This window comes from Poromitra crassiceps (genome assembly GCF_964638095.1).
Source record: "Poromitra crassiceps genome assembly, contig: HAP1_SCAFFOLD_317, whole genome shotgun sequence".
In the NCBI taxonomy this organism is placed as follows: domain Eukaryota; kingdom Metazoa; phylum Chordata; class Actinopteri; order Beryciformes; family Melamphaidae; genus Poromitra; species Poromitra crassiceps.
Genome location: NW_028152085.1, coordinates 74,040 through 95,634, shown reverse-complemented (window position 1 = coordinate 95,634; position 21,595 = coordinate 74,040). Strand labels below are relative to the sequence as shown.

At 46.1% G+C, this 21,595-nt stretch overlaps 1 protein-coding gene across 3 annotated transcripts in view; it reads right to left on the bottom strand.

Annotated features, from left to right (window-relative positions):
• Window positions 1-1,002: 1,002 nt before the first annotated feature.
• The window catches only part of LOC310771036 (2-oxoglutarate dehydrogenase complex component E1-like), a gene marked incomplete at its 5' end in the record, with an annotated part of 36,296 nt that continues 15,703 nt past the window's right edge, over window positions 1,003-21,595 (bottom strand). For all 3 annotated transcript variants that reach the window (XM_083663717.1, XM_083663715.1, XM_083663716.1), the window contains 19 exons: window positions 1,003-1,157; window positions 1,357-1,511; window positions 2,458-2,621; window positions 2,811-2,883; window positions 2,992-3,117; window positions 4,242-4,313; window positions 4,754-4,932; window positions 5,609-5,736; window positions 7,528-7,678; window positions 8,265-8,393; window positions 8,894-8,996; window positions 11,463-11,615; window positions 16,296-16,475; window positions 17,079-17,207; window positions 17,963-18,142; window positions 18,907-18,997; window positions 19,458-19,604; window positions 19,761-19,915; window positions 20,123-20,238. In XM_083663717.1, the coding sequence (XP_083519843.1) occupies window positions 1,037-1,157; window positions 1,357-1,511; window positions 2,458-2,621; window positions 2,811-2,883; window positions 2,992-3,117; window positions 4,242-4,313; window positions 4,754-4,932; window positions 5,609-5,736; window positions 7,528-7,678; window positions 8,265-8,393; window positions 8,894-8,996; window positions 11,463-11,615; window positions 16,296-16,475; window positions 17,079-17,207; window positions 17,963-18,142; window positions 18,907-18,997; window positions 19,458-19,604; window positions 19,761-19,915; window positions 20,123-20,238 (2,552 nt within the window). In that variant the 3' untranslated portion in view covers window positions 1,003-1,036. The remainder of the gene's footprint in view (window positions 1,158-1,356; window positions 1,512-2,457; window positions 2,622-2,810; window positions 2,884-2,991; window positions 3,118-4,241; window positions 4,314-4,753; window positions 4,933-5,608; window positions 5,737-7,527; window positions 7,679-8,264; window positions 8,394-8,893; window positions 8,997-11,462; window positions 11,616-16,295; window positions 16,476-17,078; window positions 17,208-17,962; window positions 18,143-18,906; window positions 18,998-19,457; window positions 19,605-19,760; window positions 19,916-20,122; window positions 20,239-21,595) is intronic.

Here is a 21,595-nt window from a genome sequence, read left to right as displayed (position 1 = left end):
GATGTTACTGTGATCCTGAGAGCGTGGAAGGAGATGTCTCGTAGATGTTACTGTGATCCTGAGAGCGTGGAAGGAGATGTCTCGTAGATGTTACTGTGTTCCTGAGAGCGTGGAAGGAGATGTCTCGTAGATGTTACTGTGTTCCTGAGAGCGTGGAAGGAGATGTCTCGTAGATGTTACTGTGATCCTGAGAGCGTGGAAGGAGATGTCTCGTAGATGTTACTGTGATCCTGAGAGCGTGGAAGGAGATGTCTCGTAGATGTTACTGTGTTCCTGAGAGCGTGGAAGGAGATGTCTCGTAGATGTTACTGTGATCCTGAGAGCGTGGAAGGAGATGTCTCGTAGATGTTACTGTGTTCCTGAGAGTGTGGAAGGAGATGTCTCGTAGATGTTACTGTGTTCCTGAGAGCGTGGAAGGAGATGTCTCGTAGATGTTACTGTGTTCCTGAGAGCATGGAAGGAGATGTCTCGTAGATGTTACTGTGTTCCTGAGAGCGTGGAAGGAGATGTCTCGTAGATGTTACTGTGTTCCTGAGAGCGTGGAAGGAGATGTCTCGTAGATGTTACTGTGTTCCTGAGAGCGTGGAAGGAGATGTCTCGTAGATGTTACTGTGTTCCTGAGAGCATGGAAGGAGATGTCTCGTAGATGTTACTGTGTTCCTGAGAGTGTGGAAGGAGATGTCTCGTAGATGTTACTGTGTTCCTGAGAGTGTGGAAGGAGATGTCTCGTAGATGTTACTGTGTTCCTGAGAGCGTGGAAGGAGATGTCTCGTAGATGTTACTGTGTTCCTGAGAGCGTGGAAGGAGATGTCTCGTAGATGTTACTGTGTTCCTGAGAGCGTGGAAGGAGATGTCTCGTAGATGTTACTGTGTTCCTGAGAGTGTGGAAGGAGATGTCTCGTAGATGTTACTGTGTTCCTGAGAGTGTGGAAGGAGATGTTTCGTAGATGTTACTGTGTTCCTGAGAGCGTGGAAGGAGATGTCTCGTAGATGTTACTGTGTTCCTGAGAGCGTGGAAGGAGATGTCGCGTAGCTGTTACTGTGTTCCTGAGAAGGCTTCCAGACTGAACGCAGTGTCCAGGAATCGCTGTAGCTCCAGGAGGTGAGTTTGCTTGTTCCCTGTAGCTGGAGCTGCTGCCGGCTCGCGCCCGGCATACCTACACACGCACACACACACACACACACACACACACACACACACACACACACACACACACACACACACACACACACACACACACACACACACACACATACACAAACACAAACACACGTAGAGTAGAGTAGAGTTAGTTCCTGAAATTATTTTGGAGGTGTCTTCCTATGCACCATCAGGGTTAGCAACAGAGAGCGTACCAAACAGGACGGGTGCGGTCGATGGTGGTGCGGATGCGAGGCTTGACGTAGTCGTAGTAACCCTGGTTCTTGTGCTCCTCCTGACACCACACCAGGTCGGCGTGAAGGTAGCGCTCCGTCTCCATTTTCACCAGATCGAAGGGGAACGGCGAGAGCTGAGGAGAGAAAAAAACAACCATTTCGATTTTTTTAAGTAGTGCAGCCACTTCTATACGTGACATGTGTATCTGTCCGTCCGTCTGTCCATCCATCCATTCTGCCACGGGAGGAGCATGAGAGGATGTAGCCTAAGCCCCTCCCCCCAGTTCCACGCTCAACAAGCGAGGTGGAGAGTGAATAGAGTAGCTAAAGGCCGTTACACACCAAGAGCAACGCTCAACAAGCGAGGTGGAGAGTGAATAGAGTGCCTAAAGGCCGTTACACACCAAGAGCAACGCTCAACAAGCGAGGTGGAGAGTGAATAGAGTGCCTAAAGGCCGTTACACACCAAGAGCAACGCTCAACAAGCGAGGTGGAGAGTGAATAGAGTGCCTAAAGGCTGTTACACACCAAGAGCAACGCCAATAAACAGCACGGAATTGCGAGGCGGATTTTGACCCACCTGTCAATCACAGCAACATGTATGTACATGTCGGAAGCAAATTTCTGAAGAATCGACCTTGGTCTGAAAAAATAAAAGCTGCAATATCGCTCCGCGAATATATATATATATATATATATATATATATATATATATATATATACACACATACATACATATGTAACGGCGTTGTGTAGGTGGTACTTGCAGCAACCCATGTTAAGGGCTTGTCCAGGGGTGGGTACGAACCGCCGACCTTCGGTTTGGGAGTCAAAGACACTAACCACTCGACCAAGAGAGCTAGCTCCCTTGGCGGAGCTGATTAACATGCCTTTATACTGGGGAGTGAGTTTAACCAATCCACTCGATACCACTCACGAGGAATCCGCGCTGATTCACCTCGGTTACACATACATACATACATACATATATAGATGCTAATTAGCTTCTGGCCATCAGGCCAACAGCACCTTCAAGAGGCATTGAATGATGTCTAAATGGAATGAATTGTCTGTTATCACCTGTTCAATGCGAATGATAGCTACAGCGTCCTCCATGCCTCTGCTCTTGCACTCCCGGGTCAGTTCGTAGTAGACCTTGCCGGTGCAGAAAATCACTCTCTTCACCTTGTCTGGGCTGGCACATGCAGGCCCGTCATCTGGGATTATACGCTTGAAGTGTGTGCCTGAGGGACAGGAAACACACACACACACACACACACACACACACACACACACACACACACACACACACACGCGCGCGCATACCGGTGTGCATACTCTTCACTGTTATATTAGAAAAGAACAGAGCCGGGCTACAGCATATATTCAGGCCTACTTTTGTCTGCCTTTTCCCCTTTTGATTCCCTGCTCACCTGACACCATGTGGTCAAAGCTAGACTTGGCCTCAGGATGGCGCAACAGAGACTTGGGAGTGAATATGATCAGCTGGGGGGGGGGGAGAGAGCACAGAGCAAAACAAGAAGGAGCAGTCAGCATTGTGAGCTACACAATGCGATGTCAGCCATACTGTACTGTCTGTATTGTGTCACTCACAGGCTTCCTGAAGGGTTGCTGTATCTGTCTGCGGAGCACGTGGAAGAAGTTTGCAGGCGTAGAGCAGTTGACCACGATCCAGTTGCAGTCGTACAGCTGCTGCATTGCAAAGTCCTCCGACAGTTTCTAGCAAAGAAGTGGCGTTGACAGTTTAGTCACTTCATATCTTAACACAGGGATATTCAACTGGCGGCCCGTGGGCCGAATCCAGCCCGCCAATCAAGTCAGAGCGGATTAGTTCTAAAAAAAAGAAGAAATTAATTAATTAAACCTCATTTACTTATTACACCCGACTGGTTGTTTTCCAGATGTGATCTAGCTAAAGTGAGCTAAACAAGTCAGATCCACTATAAATGTTTTTCAAGAGACTGTGCTGTGATGTAGCCACAAGAAAGATACATTATAAATGGTTTTTCAGGAGATGTGTGCTGCAGCTAGCTAGGTTCTAAACAAGAAAGAATGTTTACTGTTTTTTTCTTTCCTGATGCACTGTAAATGTTTACAATGCTGTGGTGTAGCTAAGAGAGGTCAGAATTGACCAAATTATATTTCAAATGGCTGACATGTGTTGTAGAATACTTAGATTTGTTTCAAATGTGTTTACTTTTGGGGCTTTAACACAGCTTTTGTTGCACAGAAATTAAGCACTTTTAAATGAAAATTAAGCTACTTTTGCAATGTAGTGAAATACATGTTTTGAAAATTGTGGTGGCGCATTGTGTCAAGTGTACTGTACATATAATGGGATTAATAGCTTGGGGAACGGTCCACCCCCCGGCCCCTTAGGTTTCTGACAATGTGGCCCTCTGAACAATTTAGATGAATAGCCCTGCTGTAACAGCAGTAGTTGCCAAGCTTTTCTGACTCACGGTCCACTTGAAAATCTCAGAAATGTCCGCGGCCCACATCCGACCGTAACTAGCATCAGAGGCCAAATAATGCGTTCTCAGACCTTATTTTATTTTAATGCTGAGAGGAGCTGTCCATCAGCACCACACATTAACATGAAACTAAAAGTGAGGGGCTGTCTGCAATAGGCTAATTAACAAATCATTGATTACACAAATTAAATAACAGTGTCATTCAACAATGTAGAAATGCATTCTCATACATAATAATAACATTTTTAATGTTTTCCCCACTAAGATCACGTTTGGCAAATGAGTCACTGGGCCACTTGCAATACCTTCACGGGCCCAATGGCGGCGTTACAGCATGCACAGACACAGTGACACATGCACACAACTCACAGGGAAAACATCTGGGTCGTCGTTGCACATCTGTAGAAACCTCTCTGGGCGGGCTGAGGAGTGCTCTGGACCCTGAGGGAGGGAGAATGAGTAGAGCAATAAACAAAACTATACCATGTCTTGTAGGCTACACATGTGAACTCGCCTGTCAATGTCAAGAAGTGACCAACTTGGGTTCTTGAATTCGAGTGAGAAGAATTGAAACACAGACTGGACTGGATCCAAACAGCTGGTGTCTTACAGCGTCACAAAACTGAAAGGGTCCATGTGTCATTTCTGTGCCAATGCTGCCCTCTAATGTTCGCTGTTGTCACTGCAACAGCACTCTACCTACCTGCATGGTGCGGCAGGTTGGACTATTTCAGAATCATCAGCAACAAACATGAACACTAGTTCACTTCCATGGCACATAAATGGTTGTAAGTACATTGAGAGCAACGTATGCCGGAGTCAAATTCCTTGTATGTCTACATACTAATAAAGCTGAAATTCTGATTCTGATGAGTTCCTACCATTCCCTCCATGCCATGTGGAAGCAGCAGGACGATGCCGTTCTGTCTGACCCACTTGGCCTGACCCGGGCTGATGAACTGGTCGATGATGCACTGAGCCGTGTTATGGAAGTCCCCAAACTGGGCCTCCCACAGGACCAGTGCGTTGGGACTGGCCATGGCAAAGCCTAACTCGAAACCTGCACAATGAACAGGAATAAACAGGTGCAAAATGGAGGGTGTTAGAAGGGGTGGGTAACTAAATATACTTAAAGTACAGCTATACTGTAATATCTGTTATGCTTCAAAAGTAGCATTTAGGCATTAGAGGAGAGTGTACAATCTGTGTGTGAGCTTTACTCACCCAGTACTCCGTATTCAGACAGAGAGCTGTTGCAGACAGTGTGTGAGCTGTATTCACCCAGTACTCCATTTTCAGACAGAGAGCTGTTACAGTGTACTGTGTGAGCTTTACTCACCCAGTACTCCATATTCAGACAGAGCTGTTACCGTGTACTGTGTGAGCTTTACTCACCCAGTACTCCATATTCAAACAGAGAGCTGTTAGACAGTGTGTGAGCTGTACTCACTCAGTACTCCATATTCAAACAGAGAGCTGTTACAGTGTACTGTGTGAGCTGTACTCACCCAGTACTCCATATTCAAACAGAGAGCTGTTATACACAGTGTGTGAGCTGTACTCACCCAGTACTCCATATTCAGACAGAGAGCTGTTATACACAGTGTGTGAGCTGTACTCACCCAGTACTCCATATTCAAACAGAGAGCTGTTATACACAGTGTGTGAGCTGTACTCACCCAGTACTCCATATTCAAACAGAGAGCTGTTATACACAGTGTGTGAGCTGTACTCACCCAGTACTCCATATTCAGACAGAGAGCTGTTGCAGACAGTGTAAGGAGCTTGGTTGGGGGCGATGTGGTTCATGGGGATGCAGATCTTCTTATCCACATTCTGGTCGTGAAGAACATGGTGTCGGTGGCTATGGAGCCACACGGGGAGAAGAGGGAGAGAGGAGGAGGAAAGGGGGTAAGACCACCTCAGAAGAGATGACGGCACTACTATCAGTTCAATGTATACCATCATCGCTTTATCAGTTGCTAATCTTTTAGGTGTGTGTGTGTGTGTGTGTGTGTGTGTGTGTGTGGGGGGGGGGGGGGGACAGCCATTGCCCTGCAGTCTCAGCTGAGAGCGCTTTGGAGGCACAGCGGTTTTTTCAGCGGAGACGCTTTGGTTGCTATGATACGGAGTATACGCAGAAGTAAAAATGACGGGCGTCCGGGTAATGCAGCGGTAGATTCCCTGACTAACAAGAGGATCGCAAGTTCGACCCCGCGTGTCACCTCCGGCTTGGTCACGCGTCCACACAGGCAGAATTGGCCGTGTCTGCGGGTGGCAAGCCGGATTACGGGTATGTGTATTGGTCGCTGCATTGGTGCCTCCTCCGGTCGGTCGGAGGGACCCCGGGGGAGGGGAACTGGGGGTAACACAGTAACGTGATCCTCCCATGCCCTACACAACATAGCACAGTGATATAGCTAACTGCTGTAGCTTTGTGTTATATCTCTCTGTGCTACGTTACGTGTAACATAGCACAGTGATATAGCTAACTGCTGTAGCTTTGTGTTATGTCTCTCTGTGCTACGTTACGTGTAACATAGCACAGTGATATAGCTAACTGCTGTAGCTTTGTGTTATATATCTCTGTGCTACGTTACGTGTAACATAGCACAGTGATATAGCTAACTGCTGTAGCTTTGTGTTATATCTCTCTGTGCTACGTTACGTGTAACATAGCACAGTGATATAGCTAACTGCTGTAGCTTTGTGTTATATCTCTCTGTGCTACGTTACGTGTAACATAGCACAGTGATATAGCTAACTGCTGTAGCTTTGTGTTATATCTCTCTGTGCTACGTTACGTGTAACATAGCACAGTGATATAGCTAACTGCTGTAGCTTTGTGTTATATCTCTCTGTGCTACGTTACGTGTAACATAGCACAGTGATATAGCTAACTGCTGTAGCTTTGTGTTATATATCTCTGTGCTACATTACGTGTAACATAGCACAGTGATATAGCTAACTGCTGTAGCTTTGTGTTATATCTCTCTGTGCTACATTACGTGTAACATAGCACAGTGATATAGCTAACTGCTGTAGCTTTGTGTTATATATCTCTGTGCTACGTTACGTGTAACATAGCACAGTGATATAGCTAACTGCTGTAGCTTTGTGTTATATCTCTCTGTGCTACGTTACGTGTAACATAGCACAGTGATATAGCTAACTGCTGTAGCTTTGTGTTATATCTCTCTGTGCTATGTTACCTCTGCAGTAAATTGCAGCTTAGCGGAGAAGTGATGGAATTCATGCCTGCCCCTCCTCCACTGTGATTGGACGGCTGGATAAAAAGTGACAGTGACAAGCTCAGAATTCGTCCCAAAGTTGAACATTTTTAAACTCTCAAACCAGAAGAAAACGGCCAAACGTGAACATGCTCAGTACAGAATAGACGCTCAGCGCCTCGTCACGCTGCTGCCATCTGTAGCATAGTGTAAATACACCACACTGCCACTGCAAACAGTTGCGAAAATACGCTGGCCTCTGGAAAACAAAAAAACGCTTTGCTGGACACAGCCTAATAGGCTTGTATTTGCAGAGAAGCAAGTTTCTCAACATGTGTGTGTGTGTGTGTGTGTGTGTGTGTGTGTGTGTGTGTGTGTGTGTGTGCGTGTGCGTGTGCATGTGTGTGTGTGTGTGTTACATGTACCTGAAAGTGCCTCTCTCCACATCCTGTCCACTGAGGCGTACGTGGATCCCTTCTTTGAGCAGAGAGCCAAAGGCCATGTACTCACCAAGGGCCCAGTCACACACTCGCTGGCTCACCATGTTTGCACGGCCCTTAAGGATACGACTCAGACCTAACAAGTGTGCACAGGCCGAAAGAGAACGAGTGAGTTAGGAGGGGAGGGGAGGGGAGGGGAGAGGAGATGAGGGGAGGGGAGAGGAGATGAGGGGAGGGGAGGTGAGGGGAGGGGAGGGGAGAGGAGATGAGGGGAGGGGAGTGGAGGGGAGGGGAGATGAGGGGAGGGGAGGGGAGAGGAGATGAGGGGAGGGGAGATGAGGGGAGGGGAGGGGAGAGGAGATGAGGAGAGGGGAGAGGAGATGAGAGGAGATGAGGGGAGGGGAGGGGAGGGGAGAGAAGATGAGAGGAGATGAGGGGAGGGGAGAGGAGATGAGGGGAGGGGAGGGGAGGGGAGAGAAGATGAGAGGAGATGAGGGGAGGGGAGAGGAGATGAGGGGAGGGGAGGGGAGGGGAGAGAAGATGAGAGGAGATGAGGGGAGGGGAGAGAAGATGAGAGGAGATGAGGGGAGGGGAGGGGAGAGGAGATGAGGGGAGGGGAGAGGAGGGGAGGGGAGGGGAGGGGAGATGAGGGGAGGGGAGAGGAGATGAGGGGAGGGGAGGGGAGGGGAGTGGAGAGTAGCTCGATGATAGATAGATAATACCTCCATGTATAGTGAAGTCTTCCATAGGGACAGTGGAGGCAATGTTTCCAATATGACCGAGGTCCTCTTCACTGATGCCGGTAGAAGGACAGCTCATGCTCTTTGGCTGACCGTCCAGTGTGAAAAAACCTGCACACACACACATACACACACACATTTTGTCACATACACACCAGAGATGGGGACTTGGACTTCCGACTTGGACTCAAGTCGCACACACAGTGACTTGAGACTTGACTTGAGACTCATCCTCAACAGACGAGAGTCGACTCGGACTCAAGATTTGAGACTTGTGAACAATCTTTATTTATTTATTGGTGCATTAACATTAAGGACATTTAATTAAAATTAAATTAAAATGTCTACTAATAACTACTGCTACTAAATGCTGATACTGTATGCTAATAGGTTGTGATCATAATACAGTACATGCTTCGTGTTCTACTGTAAGTAGACTGGATGGCGTGCAGCAGATGATAGAACACTCATCCATAAGAGACTTGCGAATTGACTTGGACTTGCAAAAAATGACTTGTGAGCATCTCTGGCGCACACACACACACACACACACACACACACACACACACACACACACACACACACACACTATGAAGACATAAAGCACTCACCAGGCCAGGGTGAGTCTAGCCAGTGTTTGATGTGAAGGATCTTCTCATCTTTGGAGCGAGCATAAGCCTCTTCACAGATTTTGTCATAATTAGCTACCTCCTCCTGAAAGAGATCAATGTGAGAACATCGATGCCAATGGATTACTCATTCTCTCATTTTTAACACATTCACTGCCAACAACGTGTAAACACGTTTTCAGAATCCAGCTGTTGACTGCCAACAACGTGTAAACACGTCCTTGGCATCGATTTTTTTTTTTTGACGGTGGGTTGTGCATCTAACCCTTTTACATATCTTATATAAGTATTGGACGTGTACAACGTGTACAACCCATTCCACCGACCCACTAAGTGGCGACAAGGAAGTAGGAAGGCAAGCAAAAAGCAGTGTGATCCATTTCCATTCTCATGAAAATGGATTGGCGGAGGCGCTTTCGTTTTCGCATTGATTGCTGGCGGTGCGGGATTGCAAACTTGCATGGTGGATTGCGGATGGAGCACACTTTGAGGCACGCAGCGTAAATATGACCAGAGTCGCAGGGGCTTCATCGGAGCTCTCGGCCAGGGTTCCGGGAGGCGGGCGAGTCCAGCCGGGCTTCCTCGGGGAGCGGCCACGCAGACAGGCACAGCCAGGCACAGCGGCAGCGGGGCAGTGAGGCTGGTGACAAGCAGCAGGCCATTTTGCCTTGCAAAATAGCACCAAATTGGAAACAGCCATAAAAGGCTTTTAGAATGGGATTTTCAACCCATTCTTTTTTGTTTCTTTTTCGCTCTAATTTAGAGTAATTTAATTTCTATTCAGAAATTTATTTGAGAGGTCGAGAGTATGAGAAAGTGAATTTGCACAGGTAGGAAAGTGCTTGTTACACGGCGCTGCAGCCAAGAAGAACGCCCACGGAGGGAGGAGTTGAGCAGAGGGGAGTTTCCTGCTGTTATGGAGGAAATTACTGTTCAAAACTATTGTTTAGGTCTTACTGATGCCAAAAATGAATGGTTAAAGTGACTGTTCTATCGAATTTCACAAAAAGCCGTTTATCTCTGAATATTTTTTCTGACGCTAAAACCATGCTGTATTCAATTGCTAATGCTTACATAACTACTAACTCTACAAACTAACTCTTTTAGACAGAGAAAGTACACATTCTATTAGTACTTTTGAGATATTGTATGTTCACAAACTCCAAGCAGAAAAGAATCCTCGGCTCTTGTAAAATGAGCCAGAATCCTCAAAAAACGGCTTGGCAGAAGCTACCTACAGCAAAAAAAAACGGCTGGCAGTCAATGTGTTAACAACAACAATAATTTTAATTGTATTATATTGGAGAGCTCGTTCTATTTACAGCAATCATTTGTTTAACCCTAACCTCAATAGAGAGCCGCAGGAATGAGTCCGGAAATCATCGATGCTAACACTCCTGGTTCTTCACTGTTTTCGCCTATGGGAGTTTTGAATGGGTTTTTGGCGCGATGCTTCTAATAATCTCTCTGGGCAACGCTGGCTTAATCAAACGCGAACCAGTGTTTAGTAATATCATCTTCACACAGGAGGACCACTTTTACGAGTTTTGAAGCTTTTACGTGCCGTTAAAAGGGCGGCTAGCTAGCAAACGGCTAAATGAGACTACACTGTTGAGTCGATGGGGATATATACGTCAATAACGTCACCACTTCAAAGGACGAACACGGAAATTCTCTTTCCCTCACCTGGTTCAGCCCCGTTTAGCCCGGGGTAATCAGTGCACACATCCAACAACAGTCCAGGTTGAGCGCTGACGTGACGTGGAAGCCTATGCGACAGTGTGTACTGTAGTTCTGGATTAGCTTAGCTTGAGCTTTTTACTTCTAGGGCTCGCATTTACGCTACAAAACTCATGAAAGTGGTCCTCATGTGTGAAGATTATCCGACTGAACTCTGGTTCGCGTTTGATTAAGCCAGCGTTGCCCAGAGAGATTATTAGAAGCATCGCGGCAAAAACCCATTCAAAAATCCCATAGACAGAAACAGTGAAGAACCAGGAAGTCCGGGACTTCCGCGTTCTGACTACAAAAATACGTCATCCCTGCGGCTCTCTATGAGGGCCACATTGAGGGAAGTTGAGGGATGATTTTTTCCCCCCATATGTCTTTTGATTAAAGCAAATTAAAGCAAACAAATTGTCTCTGGCCCTGTTAAATGTTCCATATAATCTTTCACTTTTTACGTGCACTATATAGCTAAGTGATAGATAGCCTGCTTCACAGGCCAAAAAGTGACACTTCAGTGTGAATTACATTACATTATGTCATAAATGTCTCAAATGTCAAAGACTAAAAAACTTCACCGTCCTTTCATGGGGATGGGGTGAGTAGATAATGACTGAATCTTCATTTTTGGGTGAACTTATCCTTTAAGCAGAATAATTTTACCTGGGTGTTGAATCACACATCTTCAAGGACACAAGGCAACTGAGACATAGGATTTTGTTTCCATTTTGTAGATAAATATTAGAGATATTAGAGAGGTAGAGAAGTATTTCTTGACATTGAAACATGCCATTTTCTACCACCTCGTTGGGTGAAGATACTTTACCTCAAACCCCTGTCTAGTGACCAGTCCCTCAGCGATGACTTTGTCAGCATACTTCTTCAGAACTCCTTTCTGCTTCTTGATCTGCTTGTACATCAGCGGCTGGGTGAACATGGGCTCATCCATCTCGTTATGGCCATTACGCCTGTAGGACACCTGGACACAGAGAGACACAAGTTTACATTACGCCTGTAGGACACCTGGACACAGAGAGACACAAGTTTACATTACGCCTGTAGGACACCTGCACACAGAGAGACACAAGTTTACATTACGCCTGTAGGACACCTGCACACAGAGAGACACAAGTTTACATTACGCCTGTAGGACACCTGGACACAGAGAGACACAAGTTTACATTACGCCTGTAGGACACCTGCACACAGAGAGACACAAGTTTACATTACGCCTGTAGGACACCTGGACACAGAGAGACACAAGTTTACATTACGCCTGTAGGACACCTGGACACAGAGAGACACAAGTTTACATTACGCCTGTAGGACACCTGGACACAGAGAGACACAAGTTTACATTACGCCTGTAGGACACCTGGACACAGAGAGACACAAGTTTACATTACGCCTGTAGGACACCTGGACACAGAGAGACACAAGTGTACATTACGCCTGTAGGACACCTGGACACAGAGAGACACAAGTGTACATTACGCCTGTAGGACACCTGGACACAGAGAGACACAAGTTTACATTACGCCTGTAGGACACCTGGACACAGAGAGACACAAGTTTACATTACGCCTGTAGGACACCTGGACACAGAGAGACACAAGTTTACATTACGCCTGTAGGACACCTGGACACAGAGAGACACAAGTGTACATTACGCCTGTAGGACACCTGGACACAGAGAGACACAAGTGTACATTACGCCTGTAGGACACCTGGACACAGAGAGACACAAGTTTACATTACGCCTGTAGGACACCTGGACACAGAGAGACACAAGTTTACATTACGCCTGTAGGACACCTGCACACAGAGAGACACAAGTTTACATTACGCCTGTAGGACACCTGGACACAGAGAGACACAAGTTTACATTACGCCTGTAGGACACCTGGACACAGAGAGACACAAGTTTACATTACGCCTGTAGGACACCTGGACACAGAGAGACACAAGTTTACATTACGCCTGTAGGACACCTGGACACAGAGAGACACAAGTTTACATTACGCCTGTAGGACACCTGGACACAGAGAGACACAAGTTTACATTACGCCTGTAGGACACCTGCACACAGAGAGACACAAGTTTACATTACGCCTGTAGGACACCTGGACACAGAGAGACACAAGTTTACATTACGCCTGTAGGACACCTGGACACAGAGAGACACAAGTTTACATTACGCCTGTAGGACACCTGGACACAGAGAGACACAAGTTTACATTACGCCTGTAGGACACCTGCACACAGAGAGACACAAGTTTACATTACGCCTGTAGGACACCTGGACACAGAGAGACACAAGTTTACATTACGCCTGTAGGACACCTGGACACAGAGAGACACAAGTTTACATTACGCCTGTAGGACACCTGGACACAGAGAGACACAAGTTTACATTACGCCTGTAGGACACCTGGACACAGAGAGACACAAGTTTACATTACGCCTGTAGGACACCTGGACACAGAGAGACACAAGTTTACATTACGCCTGTAGGACACCTGGACACAGAGAGACACAAGTTTACATTACGCCTGTAGGACACCTGGACACAGAGAGACACAAGTTTACATTACGCCTGTAGGACACCTGGACACAGAGAGACACAAGTTTACATTACGCCTGTAGGACACCTGGACACAGAGAGACACAAGTTTACATTACGCCTGTAGGACACCTGGACACAGAGAGACACAAGTTTACATTACGCCTGTAGGACACCTGGACACAGAGAGACACAAGTTTACATTACGCCTGTAGGACACCTGGACACAGAGATACACAAGTTTACATTACGCCTGTAGGACACCTGGACACAGAGAGACACAAGTTTACATTACGCCTGTAGGACACCTGGACACAGAGAGACACAAGTTTACATTACGCCTGTAGGACACCTGGACACAGAGAGACACACGTTTACATTACGCCTGTAGGACACCTGGACACAGAGAGACACAAGTTTACATTACGCCTGTAGGACACCTGGACACAGAGAGACACAAGTTTACATTACGCCTGTAGGACACCTGGACACAGAGAGACACAAGTTTACATTACGCCTGTAGGACACCTGGACACAGAGAGACACAAGTTTACATTACGCCTGTAGGACACCTGCACACAGAGAGACACAAGTTTACATTACGCCTGTAGGACACCTGCACACAGAGAGACACAAGTTTACATTACGCCTGTAGGACACCTGCACACAGAGAGACACAAGTTTACATTATGCCTGTAGGACACCTGCACACGGAGAGACACAAGTTTACATTATGCCTGTAGGACACCTGCACACGGAGAGACACAACTTTACATTACTCCTGTAGGACACCTGCACACAGAGAGACACAAGTTTACATTACGCCTGTAGGACACCTGCACACAGAGAGACACAAGTTTACATTACGCCTGTAGGACACCTGCACACAGAGAGACACAACTTTACATTACTCCTGTAGGACACCTGCACACAGAGAGACACAAGTTTACATTACGCCTGTAGGACACCTGCACACAGAGAGACACAAGTTTACATTACGCCTGTAGGACACCTGCACACAGAGAGACACAAGTTTACATTACGCCTGTAGGACACCTGCACACGGAGAGACACAAGTTTACATTACGCCTGTAGGACACCTGCACACAGAGAGACACAAGTTTACATTACGCCTGTAGGACACCTGCACACAGAGAGACACAAGTTTACATTACGCCTGTAGGACACCTGCACACAGAGAGACACAAGTTTACATTACGCCTGTAGGACACCTGCACACAGAGAGACACAACTTTACATTACTCCTGTAGGACACCTGCACACAGAGAGACACAAGTTTACATTACGCCTGTAGGACACCTGGACACAGAGAGACACAAGTTTACATTACGCCTGTAGGACACCTGGACACAGAGAGACACAAGTTTACATTACGCCTGTAGGACACCTGGACACAGAGATACACAAGTTTACATTACGCCTGTAGGACACCTGGACACAGAGAGACACAAGTTTACATTACGCCTGTAGGACACCTGGACACAGAGAGACACAAGTTTACATTACGCCTGTAGGACACCTGCACACAGAGAGACACAACTTTACATTACTCCTGTAGGACACCTGCACACAGAGAGACACAAGTTTACATTACGCCTGTAGGACACCTGCACACAGAGAGACACAAGTTTACATTACGCCTGTAGGACACCTGCACACAGAGAGACACAACTTTACATTACTCCTGTAGGACACCTGCACACAGAGAGACACAAGTTTACATTACGCCTGTAGGACACCTGCACACAGAGAGACACAAGTTTACATTACGCCTGTAGGACACCTGCACACAGAGAGACACAAGTTTACATTACGCCTGTAGGACACCTGCACACAGAGAGACACAAGTTTACATTACGCCTGTAGGACACCTGCACACAGAGAGACACAAGTTTACATTACGCCTGTAGGACACCTGCACACGGAGAGACACAAGTTTACATTACGCCTGTAGGACACCTGCACATGGAGAGACACAAGTTTACATTATGCCTGTAGGACACCTGCACATGGAGAGACACAAGTTTACATTACGCCTGTAGGACACCTGCACATGGAGAGACACAAGTTTACATTACGCCTGTAGGAAACCTGCACATGAAGAGACATAAGTTTACACAACTTGTGCTGTTGACATAAACTCATGACCAGCTCACATATTGAAAATGCAATTATTTACAGGGCTCAGTCCTGGGTGTCCTCTCTCTTCAATACATGTCTTGGATCTATTATTGTATCCCATGCATTCTACTAGGTTTGCAACACCAAAGACACTCAACTCTACCTTTCTTTTTCTTTCTTTGAGACTCAAGCACACATCTCCACGCATCTAGCTGACATCTCCAGGTCGATATCTGCGCAGTACCTAAAACTCACCCAAAACCCAACTGCTCTTCCCTGACAATTTTGCCCTCTGCAGTCACCAGTGACAAGGCCACAGTCTTGGTGAATCTTGATGTGACAACCAACTGTGCAAAGTCCATATTGCAGCCACAACCTACAGGTTTGCATAGTACATCATCTGCTCTATCAGACTGTTCGCCTACAGATCACACACCCCTCTCCAATATATCCCCTCTCTACCTGCTGATGTTCTTGTCTTGAAGTACAAAGATCCTTCATACAGCTTTCACAAGCTCGTATTCCTCTCCTAGCATTTCTCTATCATCCAAAATAATTCTAGGCGCACAAAATTATATCTATTGCCAGGCCACTATGGCTCTGACCTTTGACCTCCTTTGTATTGGTTGCCTGTAATACATTCTAGGAATTGAATCTTGATAAGAGTGTCAGCTAAATTCACTTATTTGTTGTATAATGTCCATTTTAAACACTTTGATTTAGCTCCTGATCTATTACATTGACAGTGAATAACAAACCAGTTGATTACAACCATCTAATGCAATGAATGTATGTGAAACAAACATATAATTTATATCCAATGACCAACTTGTAAAATGTCTTGACAGTCCATGATTTCAACAGAGAAACTATAAATCTATGACTTGGTAATCCTGATGTTTCATGATGCCCTCTGCCGAACGCACGTAGCTCTGGAACGTTCTTCAGACTTACCAGGTCTACCACCACATCTTTATGGAAGGTGTTCCTCCACTCGGCGGCCACCTTGCACACATACATCACAGCCTCTGGGTGGTCTGCGTTGACGTGGAAGATGGGGGCGTTGACCACTCGAGCCACATCTGTGGGGTACGGAGACGAGCGTGCCATCCGGGGGTCTGTGGTGAAGCCAATCTGTATGGATGGGAGTTTGGGCAGAAGAGCGAAAGGAATGGAAACCTGGAGGTCTGTGTTGTGCCAACACCTGGCTTATTAAGTGACTCTTTAGCTATTGTTGCTAAAATATACTGGATGCTAACTCTGAAGAAAATATTCTAGTATTTTCGATTTCGATTTAATTTATAGCATCATAACAAACTGTCAGCTGTAACACAGATTAGCCTATTAGGAGACTAATAATGCAATGATGCAAGTCTATATAAAATGCTAATTAATAAAAGCCCATCATTTATTATGGCACAGCTTTTAGGCCTATTTGATCTATGGCGGTATGTTTCTCTGTAGGCCTTTTTTTCAGGTTCTCGATTCATTCACTTCATGCCTTCTCTATCAAGAGACTGTGAGTGGCCAGATGAGAACGCCAACCTACAAAAACTTCCTAATAGCAGAACCTGGCAACCCAGTGGGCTGGTGCGGAAGAGAGATCATTTACATATTCTCACGTACTGTTTGTCTTGGCTGAGCTGAAGGACATACAGTAGTTGCACTCAGAGTGCACTCACTCTGAAACGGGGCCTCAGTGTGCGTGTGTGTGTGTGTGTGTGTGTGTGTGTGTACCTGGTTGTTGACGACCACATGTATGGTGCCGTGGGTGGTGTAGGAGGGCAGGTCAGACAGGTGGAACGTCTCGTAGACAATACCCTGGCCTGCAAATGCAGCATCACCGTGGAGCAGAATAGACATCACCTGGGTAGTCATTGGTTACACATAGGGGTGTCACAATATATCGTCCCACGAAATTTCGCGATAGTAAAACGTCACGATATGTATCGTTGAGATGAAATCTCATATCGTGAATTTTTTTTTTTTTTTTTTTTTTTTTTTTTTTTTCCAAAAATAGACAAAGAAACGTCTTTGTTTGTTGAAGTTCAATGTGTGGAAAGTAGTTCAGTTGAACAAGTCTCTGAAGAGACACATGAGAAGTTAAACAGGAGAGAAACCATTCAATTGAGTTTCTGGCAAAACTGTTTACTTGACAGGAAAAACTGAAGATGCATAAAAAATAGACTAAGAAAAGTCTTGTTGTTTGAGTTTGAAGAAAAACTGAAGATGCATAATGAGAATTTATACTGCTGAGAAACCTTTTAGTTCAAAGTAAATCTAAGTGACGGTGTAACTCATTCTATTTCAAGATAAGCCTTATCTCCAATCTCATGTTTTTTCTAGTTGTTATTGTAATAACAATTTCCCACAACAGCATGTTTTGTATTTGTGCATTTCAAATAAAATACTACTTTTCCAGTCATATATTGTCATTATTCAAGTTTAAAAAAATATTGTTAAAATCGTATCGTATCGTATCGTTATCGTGAACCCAGTATCGTGATACGTATCGTATCGTGAACTGAGTGTATCGTGACACCCCTAGTTACACATGTTTCTTAACACATAGACAAAAGCTGTGCTACAGTCCGTACTTTTCAAAAGCTACACAAACGTACCCTCTTGCCCTCAGTGTCTCCACAGTAGAACTGCTCAGCCTTGGTCTTCCCCTGCACCACTGGGTCCACTGCTTCCAGGTGGGAGGGATTAGCCATGAGTGACAGTGTGATGTCCCTATCAGTGACCCGGTTTTTCCTTCTGTGGTACATGCCCAAGTGATACTTCACATCCCCAGAACCCTAAGAGTGGAAAATAAAGACAGTTATTATGACAAGCAATGCTAATTCAGGGCTGAGCTAATGTGAACTGTTTGGTTTAGATCATCTGTCATTATTATCCATAATATATAATTATATATCTATATATATCTATATATCTATATATATCTATATATCTATCTATATATCTATATATCTATCTATATATCTATATATATATATATCTATATATATATCTATAGATATATATATAGATATATATATAGATATAACGTTTTCCCGATTCCCCCACCTCCCCGTTTTCTTCCCAATACTTGGCCAATTCCCCCTGCTGTCCCGGTCGTTGCTCCGCCACCTCTGCCAATCTGGGGAGAGCCGTAGACTACCACGTTTCCTCCGATACATGTGCAGTCGCCAGCCGCTTCTTTTCACCTGACAGGAGTTTCACCGGTAGGACGTAGCACGTGGGAGCATCACACTATTCCTCACAGTTCCCCTCCCCACGAACAGGCACCCCGACCGACCAGAGGAGGCACTAGTGCAGCGACCAGGACACACACATACCCTCAATCCAGCTTCCCACCCGCAGATACGGCCAATTATGGCTGTACGGATGCCCGACAAAGACGGAGGTAACACAGGGGCTCGAACCTGCGACCCTCGTGTTGGTAGGCAGGGAATCTACCGCTGCACTACGTAGAAACCTAGCATAATTATCCATCATTCATTTTGCAGGAACCGCTTTAATCAAGAATGTCAGTGGTCTCTGTAGTGAATGATCAAACCTCGTCTGCAGCCTCCAGCTTAGAGTCAAACTGGCAAAAGATTTGGTCCAGCTCCTTACGGATCACATTAGCGAGCACATTCAGTCTGCCTCTGAGGAGACACAACAGACAGAAAGACATCAGCTGTAACACTTTGTAACACTGCAGGAAGCCAACAGCGCTTCTTGTATGTTTTTCAGCCAAGGAGCCCTTACAAGATGGAAAATATACTGGGGGACCCCCTCATTCTGATTTGTGATTTTGGGATCAGCTTAATTGTTTCCACGGTAACGTGCTTGACTTTTAAATTGATAGGTTTGTTAGATTAGAATGTCATCCATGAACCATTTTAGATTTAAAGCATACAATATTTTCGTTGAACTATGAAGCTTTTGCAAAAAAAAAAAAAAAGTGTTTATTTCTATTTTCCTGAAAACTCTTCGCGGACTTCCTGGCAAAGTGCCACTGACCCCTGGGGGTCCCCGGACCCCCATTTGAGAACCACTGGCTTAAAAGCCAAGGGCCGTTTCATACGCACAGAGCGCAGAGCAAAACGTGTCAATCACGTGTACCTGTGCGGCATTCCCATGATGACACTCTCCACGCCCCTCTCACTCGACTTGTCAATGATGACCTTGAGGGCGGGGATGAGCGACTCGCAACCCTCCAGGCCAAAACGCTTCTCTGATGACCACTTCCTCTGGAGGAACTCCTCGAACCTGTAAACGGGGCAAAGTCTTAAGACAGGTGGGGGTGTGGTGCTGTGTCATACTGTGGCTCAGAGAGAGAGACCTCCCCCTCCAAATGCTTGTCATGCTTTCCAATTAGCGAGGCTTAACCAATTAGTGAGGTGTGTTCAGGAATGTCGAGAAGACCTGGTGGATCGGATCATTCGGGCCAACAGGGTCCTCTTCTCTTCCAGGCTGAACTGCATAACCCCTGGGCTCTCGAACTTCTGCCTGATCCACTGGCATTGCTCCAAGTCGTTAATGAACATAAACTCGACTCCAATATGCTGGCAGTACGCCATCTAGAGGAGAGGAGGTATAAGGTCAGTGAGTGTGCTGGCAGTACGCCATCTAGAGGAGAGGAGGTCAGGTCAGTGAGTGTGCACATTATGTATGTAGGTTGCACTAGCTGAGAGACAGGGTGTATTGTGACATCTGAGGTGCAGTATGTCCTATTTAGCCTATAGGAATGTGGAGTTTGCCAAATGAGTTAGGCGGGTCTATTTTACCTCGAGGCGGCGTATAATCTCTCTGAGCGGCAGAGCGCTGTCGTTGCCGCCGATATAGGTGGTGGTGGGGAGGCGAAACACCTTGTCCAAGTCGGACTCATCCAGGCCGTAGAAACCTGTGGTGGCCACAGTGACACGAGGAGAAGCAGCCCAACAAGTGGAGGTGTGCAAACCAGGTCGAGGGATGGGGCACAGAAAGTGGAACAGAGAAACAAGAGACCATAAGGTTGAGAGAGAGAGAGAGAGAGAATGCAACCATTACCAAGAAAGAGAGGAGATAATTGGGCAGGTCTTAAGGTCAAACGGCCTTAAAGGGAAATTCCACTGAATTCAAGATTACGTGGAAACTGTGAGCCGTGCTTTTATTTGGTCACATTTTGACTGTTATAACTCTCTGCACTGCGGAGTTTATGTTGATGATAGTTTCTCCCAAATGAACAGAGGGCAGCATATTACCGCCATTTAATGTACTGATCACTTTTAAGGAGCATTTTGCACTAGCATCAAGCTCTATCGCTATCTTTACGTTTGAACCCCTTATGGGCCAAAACACAGCCTAGCTGAATACGTAAAAGGTCATTGAGCTTTCTCCATCACTCTGCTCTGAAGTGATCTGGCTGACAAGACCAGACAAGCCAGCTCTAGATTTTTCATCATGTCTAAATCACAGCTTTGAATTGTCTTCTACTCTCTGGCATTGGACTTTTATGTTGACAAATATTAACTGGATCGACTATGCTAATTCCTGAGGCATACCATAATACAATAGGAGTTTTTAGGTTGAGTGGATTTCCCCTTGTGGCAAACCCCATTATGCCACAATGAGAAGCAGCTGATCTGTTTCTGAAGCAGTGCAAACAGCAGCTGAAAGCGCACACATACTCAACTCAAACACAGGGGATAAGCGGGTCACTTTGAACTCAAACACAGGGGATAGTCGGGTCACTTTGAACTCAAACACAGGGGATAGTCGGGTCACTTTGAACTCAAACACAGGGGATAGCCGGGTCACTAAGAAACTCAAACACAGGGGATAGCCAGGTCACTTTGAACTCAAACACAGGGGATAGCCGGGTCACTTTGAACTCAAACACAGGGGATAGCCGGGTCACTTTGAACTCAAACACAGGGGATAGCCGGGTCACTTTGAACTCAAACACAGGGGATAGCCGGGTCACTTTGAACTCAAACACAGGGGATAGCCGGGTCACTTTGAACTCAAACACAGGGGATAGCTGGGTCACTTTGAACTCAAACACAGGGGATAGTCGGGTCACTTTGAACTCAAACACAGGGGATAGTCGGGTCACTTTGAACTCAAACACAGGGGATAGCCGGGTCACTTTGAACTCAAACACAGGGGATAGCTGGGTCACTTTGAACTCAAACACAGGGGATAGCCGGGTCACTTTGAACTCAAACACAGGGGATAGCCGGGTCACTTTGAACTCAAACATAGGGGATAGCCGGGTC